The sequence below is a fragment of the Panulirus ornatus genome, chromosome 46, assembly GCF_036320965.1.
Source record: "Panulirus ornatus isolate Po-2019 chromosome 46, ASM3632096v1, whole genome shotgun sequence".
Classification (NCBI taxonomy): domain Eukaryota; kingdom Metazoa; phylum Arthropoda; class Malacostraca; order Decapoda; family Palinuridae; genus Panulirus; species Panulirus ornatus.
This window is the reverse complement of record NC_092269.1, coordinates 17,946,655-17,956,654: the sequence shown is the minus strand read 5'-3', so window position 1 is coordinate 17,956,654 and position 10,000 is coordinate 17,946,655. Positions and strand designations below refer to the sequence as shown.

General features: G+C 39.0%; 1 protein-coding gene across 1 annotated transcript in view; it reads left to right on the top strand.

Annotated features, from left to right (window-relative positions):
* Nucleotides 1–10,000, top strand: part of LOC139763325 (ionotropic receptor 21a-like) — a 638,186-nt gene that overhangs the window by 602,453 nt on the left and 25,733 nt on the right. Inside the window, exons 4-5 of the mRNA XM_071689347.1 lie at nt 8,856–9,084; nt 9,195–9,332. Coding sequence (XP_071545448.1) covers nt 8,856–9,084; nt 9,195–9,332 — 367 coding nt within the window. The remainder of the gene's footprint in view (nt 1–8,855; nt 9,085–9,194; nt 9,333–10,000) is intronic.

Below are 10,000 nucleotides of genomic sequence, written 5' to 3'. Positions count from 1 at the left end.
ATATATATATATATATATATATATATATATATATATATATATATATATACATATATATATATATTTATATATTATTATTTTGGTTTGTCGCTGTCTCCCGCGTTTGCGAAGTAGCGCAAGGAAACAGACGAAAGAAATGGCCCAACCCACCCCCATACACATGTATACACATACATGTCCACACACGGAAATATACATACCTATACATCTCAATGTACACATATATATACACACACAGACACATACATATATACCCATGCACACAATTCACATTGTCTGCTTTAATTCATTCCTATCGCCACCTCGCCACATATGGAATACCATCCCCCTGCCCCCTCAGGTGTGCGAGGTAGCCCTACGAAAAGAAAACAAAGGCCTCATTCGTTCACACTCAGTCTCTAGCTGTCATGCAATAATGCCCGAAACCACAGCTCCCTTTACACATCCAGGCCCCACACAACTTTCCATGGTTTGCCCCAGACGTTTCACATGCACTGATTCAATCCACTGACAGCACGTCATCCCGGTATACCACATCGATCCATTTCACTCTATTCCTTGCCCGCCTTTCACCCTCCTGCGTGTTCAGGCCCCAATAACTCAAAATCTTTTTCACTCCATCTTTTCACCTCCAATTTGGTCTCCCACTTCTCCTCGTTCCCTCCACCTCAGACACATATATCCTTTTGGTCATCTTTCGTCACTCATTCTCTCCATGTGCCCAAACCATTTCAAAACAACCTCCTCTGCTCTCTCAACCACGCTCTTTTTATTTTCACACATCTCTTTTACCCTTACATTACTTACTCGATCAAACCACGTCACACCACACATTGTCCTAAAACCTCTCATTTCCAGCACATCCACACTCCTACGCACAACTCTCTCCATAGCCCACGCCTCGCAACAATACAACATTTTTGGAAGCACTATTTCTTCAAACATACCCATTTTTGCTTTCCGAGATAATGTTCTCGACTTCAAAACATTCTTCAAGGCTCCCAGGATTTTCGCCCTCTCCCCCACCCTATGATTCACTTTCGCTTCCATGGTTCCATCCGCTGCCAGATCCACTCCCAGATATCTAAAACACTTCACTTCCTCCAGTTTTTCTCCATTCAAACTTACCTCCCAATTGACTTGACCCTCAACCCTACTGTACCTTATAACCTTGCTCTTATTCACATTTACTATTAACTTTCTTCTTTCACACACTTTACCAAACTCATACATATATATATATATATATATATATATATATATATATATATATATATATATATATATATATATATATATATATATATATATATATATATATATATATATATATATATATATATTTGCTTTGTCGCTGTCTCCCGCGTTTGCGAGGTAGCGCAAGGAAACAGACGAAAGAAATGGCCCAACCCACCCCCATACACATCTATATACATATGTCCACACACGCAAAATATACATACCTACACAGCTTTCCATGGTTTACCCCAGACGCTTCACATGCCCCGATTCAATCCACTGACAGCACGTCAACCCCGGTATACCACATCGCTCCAATTCACTCTATTCCTTGCCCTCCTTTCACCCTCCTGCATGTTCAGGCCCCGATCACACAAAATCTTTTTCACTCCATCTTTCCACCTCCAATTTGGTCTCCCTCTTCTCCTCGTTCCCTCCACCTCCGACACATATATCCTCTTAGTTAATCTTTCCTCACTCATTCTCTCCATGTGCCCAAACAATTTCAAAACACCATCTTCTGCTCTCTCAACCACGCCCATTTTATTTCCACACATCTCTCTTACCCTTACGTTACTTACTCGATGAAACCACCTCACACCACACATTGTCCTCAAACATCTCATTTCCAGCACATCCATCCTCCTGCGCACAACTCTATCCATAGCCCACGCCTCGCAACCATACAACATTGTTGGAACCACTATTCCTTCAAACATACTCATTTTTGCTTTCCGAGACAATGTTCTCGACTTCCACATATTCTTCAAGGCTCCCAGAATTTTCGCCCCCTCCCCCACCCTATGATCCACTTCCGCTTCCATGGTTCCATCCGTTGCCAGATCCACTCCCAGATATCTAAAACACTTCACTTCCTCCAGTTTTTCTCCATTCAAACTCACCTCCCAATTGACTTGACCCTAAACCCTACTGTATCTAATAACCTTGCTCTTATTCATATTTACTCTTAACTTTCTTCTTTCACACACTTTACCAAACTCCGTCACCAGCTTCTGCAGTTTCTCACATGAATCAGCCACCAGCGCTGTATCATCAGCGAACAACAACTGACTCACTTCCCAAGCTCTCTCATCCAGAACAGACGGCATACTTGCCCCTCTTTCCTAAACTCTTGCATTCACCTCCCTAACAACCCCATCCATAAACAAATTAAACAATCATGGAGACATCACACACCACTGCCGCAAACCTACATTCACTGAGAACGAATCACTTTCCTCTCTTCCTACACGTACACATGCCTTACATCCTCGATAAAAACTTTTCACTGCTTCTAACAACTTGCCTCCCACACCATATATTCTTAATACCTTCCACAGAGCATCTCTATCAACTCTATCATATACCTTCAGCAGATCCATAAATGCTACATAAAAATCCATTTGCTTTTCTAAGTATTTCTCACATACATTCTTCAAAGCAAACACCTGATCCACACATCCTCTAACACTTCTGAAACCACACTGCTCTTCCCCAATCTGATGCTCTGTACATGATTTCACCATCTCAATCAATACCCTCCCATATAATTTACCATATATATATATATATATATATATATATATATATATATATATATATATATATATATATATATATATATATATATATATATATATATATATATATGTTATATATATATTTATATATATATATATATATATATATATATATATATATATATATATATATATATATATATATATATATATATATATATATATATATATATATATATATATATATATATATATATATATATATATATATATATATATATATATATATGTTATATATATATTTATATATATATATATATATATATATATATATATATATATATATATGTTATATATATATTTATATATATATATATATATATATATATATATATATATATATATATATATATATATATATATATATTCTTTTTTCTTTATTTTGCTTTGTCGCTGTCTCCCACGTTTGCGAGATAGCGCAAGGAAACAGACGAAAGAAATGGCCCAACCCACCCCCATACACATGCCTTGATTCAATCCACTGACAGCACGTCAACCCCGGTATACCACATCGCTCCAATTCACTCTATTCTTTGCCCTCCTTTCACCCTCCTGCATGTTCAGGCCCCGATCACACAAAATCTTTTTCACTCCATCTTTCCACCTCCAATTTGGTCTCCCTCTTCTCCTCGTTCCCTCCACCTCCGACACATATATCCTCTTCGTCAATCTTTCCTCACTCATTCTCTCCATGTGACCAAACCATTTCAAAACACCCTCTTCTGCTCTCTCAACCACGCTCTTTTTATTTCCACACATCTCTCTTACCCTTACGTTACTTACTCGATCAAACCACCTCACACCAAACATTGTCCTCAAACATCTCATTTCCAGCACATCTATCCTCCTGCGCACAACTCTATCCATAGTCCATGCCACGCAAACATACAACATTGTTGGAACCACTACTCATTGAAACATACCCATTTTTGCTTTCCGAGATAATGTTCTCGACTTCCACACATTCTTCAAGGCTCCCAGAATTTTCGCCCCCTTCCCCACCCAATGATCCACTTCCGCTTCCATGGTTCCATCCGCTGCCAGATCCACTCCCAGATATCTAAAACACTTAACTTTCTCCAGTTTTTCTCCATTCAAACTCACCTCCCAATTGAATTGACCCTCAACCCTATTGTACCTAATAACCTTGCTCTTATTCACATTTACTCTTAACTTTCTTCTTTCACACGCTTTACCAAACTCAGTCACCAGCTTCTGCAGTTTCTCACATGAATCAGCCACCAGCGCTGTATCATCAGCGAACAACAACTGGCTCACTTCCCAAGCTCTCTCATCCCCAACAGACTTCATACTTGCCCCTCTTTCCAAAACTCGTTCATTCACCTCCCTAACAACCCCATCCATAAACAAATTAAACAACCATGGAGACATCACACACCCCTGCCGCAAACCTACATTCACTGAGAAGCAATCACTTTCCTCTCTTCCTACACGTACACATGCCTTACATCCTCGATAAAAAATTTTCACTGCTTCTAAGAACTTGCCTCCCACACCATATATTCTTAATACCTTCCACAGAGCATCTCTATCAACTCTATCATATGCCTTCTCCAGATCCATAAATGCTACATACAAATTCATTTGCTTTTCTAAGTATTTCTCGCATACATTCTTCAAAGCAAACACCTGATCCACACATCCTCTACCACTTCTGAAACCACACTCCTCTTCCCCAATCTGATGCTCTGTACATGCCTTCACACTCTCAATCAATACCCTTCCATATAATTTGCCAGGAATACTTAACAAACTTATACCTCTGTAATTTGAGCACTCACTCTTATCCCCTTTGCCTTTGTAGAATGGCACTATGCACGCATTCCGCCAATCCTCAGGCACCTCACCTTGAGTCATACATACATTAAATAACCTTACTAACCAGTCAACAATACAGTCACCCCCTTTTTTTAATAAATTCCACTGCAATACCATCCAACCCTGCTGCCTTGCCGGCTTTCATCTTCCGGAAAGCTTTTACTACCTCTTCTCTGTTTACCAAATCATTTTCCCTAACCCTCGCACTTTGCACACCACCTCGACCAAAACACCCTATATCTGCCACTCTATCATCAAACACATTCAACAAACATTCAAAATACTCACTCCATCTCCTTCTCACATCACCACTACTTGTTATCACCTCCCCATTTGCGCCCTTCACTGAAGTTCCCATTTGCTCCCTTGTCTTACGCACTTTATTTACCTCCTTCCAGAACATCTTTTTATTCTCCCTAAAATTTAATGATACTCTCTCACCCCAACTCTCATTTGCCCTTTTCTTCACCTCTTGCACCTTTCTCTTGACCTCCTGTCTCTTTCTTTTATACGTCTCCCACTCAATTTCATTTTTTCCCTGCAAAAATCGTCCAAATGCCTCTCTCTTCTCTTTCACTAATACACACTAATATATATATATATATATATATATATATATATATATATATATATATATATATATATATATATATATATATATATATATATATATATATATATATATATATATATATACATATATAAATCTATATATATATATATATATATATATATATATATATATATATATATATATATATATATATATATATATATATATATATATATATATATATATATATATATATATATATATATATATATATATATATATATATATATATATATATACATATATATATTTAGTCCCTGGGTATAGGGGAGAAAGAATACTTCCCACGTATTCCCTGCGTGTCTTAGAAGGCGACTAAAAGGGGAGGGAGCGGGTGGCTGGAAATCATCCCCTCTCGTTTTTTTCAATTTTCCAAAAGAAGGAACAGAGAAGGGGGCCAGGTGAGGATATTCCCTCATAGGCCCAGTCCTCTGTTCTTAATACTACCTCGCTATTGCGGGAAATGGCGAATACTACGAAAAAAGAAAAAAAAAAAAAAATATACATATATATATATATATATATATATATATATATATATATATATATATATATATATATATATATATATATATATATATATATATATATATATATATATATATATATATATATATACATATATATATATATATATATATTGGAAAGGATAATTTTGCGCGTGATGAAGATATTCCAATGACTCCACAGGAAAAATGAAACACGAAAAGTTCCCAAGTGCACTTTCGTGTAATAATCAAATCATCAGGGGAGACAGTAGCAATCACATGTTTACCAAATGACGTCGTAGCTTCCTCTCTTCGATATATATCAACTGACTGTTATATTTATCTCTTGTGTCTCCCCTTGCATTCACCTCCCTAACAACCCCATCCATAAACAAGTTAAACAACCATGGAGACATCAAACACCCCTGCCGCAAACCTAAATTCAATGAGAACTAATCACTTTCCTCTCTTCCTTCACGTACACATGCCTTACACCCTCGATAAAAAAATTTTCACTGCTTCTAACAACTTATATCCCCCACCATATATTCTTAATACCTTACACAGAGCATCTCTATCAACTCTATCATATGTCTTCTCCAGATCCATAATTGCTACATACAAATCCATTTGCTTTTCTAAGTATTTCTCACATACATTTTTCAAAGCAGACAACTGATCCACACATCCTCTACCACTTCCGTAGCCACACTGCTCTTCCCCAATCTGATGCTCTGTGCATGCCTTTATCCTCTCAATCAATACCCTCCCATATAATTTCCCAGGAATGCTCAACAAACTTATACCTCTGTAATTTGAACACTCATTCTTATCCCCTTTGCCTTTGTACAATGGCACTATGCAAGCTTTCCGCCCTGTCCTCAGGTATCTCTCTATGAATCATACATACATTAGATATCCTTACCAACCAATCAACAATACAGTCACCTCCTTTTTGATAAATTCCACTGCAATACCATCCAAACCCGCTGCCTTGCCGGCTTTCATCTTCCGCAACGCTTTTACTACCTCTTATCTGTTTACCAAATCATTTTCCGTAACTCTTTCACTTTGCACTCCACCTTTACCAAAACACCCTATATCTGCAACTCTATTATCACACACATTCCACAAATCTTCAAAATACTCACTTCAGCTCCTTCTCCCATCAGCAATGCATGTTATCACCCCATTAGCCCCCATCAGTGATGTTCCCATTTTTCCCTAATCTTTCGCACTTTATTTACTTCCTTGCAACACATCTTCTTATTTCCCTAAAATCTAATGATACTCTCTCACCCCAACTCTTCTTTGCCCTTTTTTTCGCCTCTTGCACCTTTCTCGTGACCTCCTGCCTCTTTCTTTTATACATCTAACAGTCATATGCATTATTTCCCAGCAACAATCGCGCAAATGCCTCTCTCTTTTCTTTCACTAATAATTTCACTTCTCACTACCCTTTCTAATCTGCCCATGTCCCACGCTATATATATATATATATATATATATATATATATATGTGTGGAAGTCGATAACATTATCTCGGAAAGCAAAAATGGGTATGTTTGAAGGAATAGTGGTTCCAACAATGTTGTATGGTTGCGACGCGTGGGCTATGGATAGAGTTGAGCGCAGGAGTGTGGATGTGCTGGAAATGAGATGTTTGAGGACAATGTGTGGTGTGAGGTGGTTTGATCGAGTAAGTAATGTAAGGGTAAGAGAGATGTGTGGAAATAAAAAGAGCGTGGTTGAGAGAGCAGAAGAGGGTGTTTTGAAATGTTTTGGGCACATGGAGAGAATGAGTGAGGAAAGATTGACCAAGAGGATATATATGTCGGAGGTGGAGATAACGATGAGAAGTGGGAGACCAAATTGGAGGTGGAAAGATGGAGTGAAAAAGATTTTGTGTGATCGGGGCCTGAACATGCAGGAGGGTGAAAGGAGGGCAAGGAATAGAGTGAATTGGATCGATGTGGTATACCCGGGATGACGTGCTGTCAGTGGATTGAATCAGGGCATGTGAAGCGTCTGGGGTAAACCATGGAAAGTTGTGTGGGGCCTGGATGTGGAAAGGGAGCTGTGGTTTCGGGCATTATTGCATGACAGCTAGAGACTAAGTGTGAACGAATGGGGCCTTTGTTGTCTTTTCCTAGTGCTACCTCGCACACATGAGGGGGGGGGGGGGGATGGTATTCCATGTGTGGCGAGGTGGCGGTGGGAATGAATAAAGGCAGACAGTGTGAATTGTTTGCATGGGTATATATGTATGTGTCTGTGTGTGTATATATGTGTGTACATTGAGATGTATAGGTATGTATATTTGCGTGTGTGGACGTGTATGTATATACATTTTGTATTGGGGTGAGTTGTGCCGTTTCTTTTGTCTGTGTCCTTGCGCTACCTCGCAAACGCGGGAGACAGCGACAAAGCAAAATGAAAAAAAAAAAAAGAATATATATATATATATATATATATATATATATATATATATATATATATATATATATATATATATATTCTTCATGAACCCTCTCACGAAGTGCCTTCGGATTCCTTATTCTGGGCCTATTGCTTCCTTAATGCTGCTCTACACTTGATAGCCGGAACAGGAGGAAACCCTCTAAGAGAAGCAGTATTCTGGCCTAACTTTTCCCGTCAATTGATTATGATGTAATCTCGCTTAAGGTGGCTTTACTCGCAGTAAGTGTGACTTATAGAGTGGCAACAATGGTATTGAATTATTTGCTGTAAAACTTTATATCTAATGGTTACTTTGTGTCTGATGGTAAATGACCGGTGAGCTCCACTTTGATTATATACAACAAACAGAGAGTAATGTATTAACTGTGATCGAATGGCTGTTTCTCTATTATTATCTCTGTGGAAGCGTTGAAACGTAGCTAGCATCTGCACAAGTGACAGCGGTTCGATCCTCCTGTCGGAGGATACTGTAAGATATGTGAAATTTGCTTGTTTATCAGATTATGGGCTCATTTATCAGTTAGAATATGTGTGATTCATATTTCATTTCGCAGGTCAGCATGAGCAGGAAGGGAAAGTATCTTAGAACTCGGGCTTGTAGGGACTTCCGTGGAGGTAGAGGCATTGGGGTCATGATCCAAGAGGCGTTCGGCACGCTCCTGGGTCAGAATATCTCTCAGTGGCTGCCTAGAGCCAGCTCGAGCCGGGTGCTGGTGGCAGCCTGGCTGGTGTTCGCCTTCATCATCGGCACGGTCTACCGTGGCAACCTCACCGCCGCCCTCACACTGCCCAAGTACCCACCACGACCTGAGACTCTAGAGGAACTCGTGAATTACGTCGACAGGTAAGAAGGATACGCATTTTTGCTAAGAACTTACAGCTTGAAGAACAGGAGAGAACATTATGATTTTTGAATTTGTTCTGAATTTGTCTTTTTTTTTTCTTTTTTTACAGAGTCACAATGCCACCTTTTGGGAAAGACTTTAAACGACAGTTCAAAGAATCTGGCTCAAGAACAATGGAAAAGTTGGCCGATCTTATGCTCACTGGTCCCTCACTCTTAGAAGGACTGAAGCAGGCCTTAGAGAAGAAGTAAGATATTACGATAGACGTTTGTGGATATACATTCTTTATGGCATTATCAACTTGTGCTTAACTCACAATAAACATGTTTACGAAGAGACTAAAATATTTATCTTCAGTGCATATATATCAATCCGTAGTTAAGTAGATGAATACAGCATCATAGTTACCTACACATTCTCGACACATGGTTATATTGTCGTCTGTCTTGAATGAAAAGAACTTTGGGATCGTGTTCTTCGATGTCTTAAAAACAGTATCCCTCCACTGTTATCTCACTCCCAGCAAATGTGCTGCTCTGTAGGCGGCATTGCGTTGTACGGAATAACGTTCTATATCGCTCATCCCCGCATTAGGAAGGTAGCGCCAGGAAAAGATGAAGAAATGCTGTATTGGCTCACAAACATTCTCTAGCTGTCAGTAATAACTCACACGATCCACAGCTCCCTATCCACCCACGTCCTGACCCCAGAGACCTTGCCATGGTTTACCGTACACGCTTCACATACTCTGGTTCTGTCCATTGAGTGTCGAACCCTGCGTACCACTTTGTTCCAATTCTTCTCATCCAGTACACAGCTTTCACTTTCTTGCCTGTTCATGCCCCTATAGCTCAAGGTCTTTTCCACTCCATCCGTCTGCCTCCAGTTTGGTTTCCCCGTTCTACTTGTTCTCTC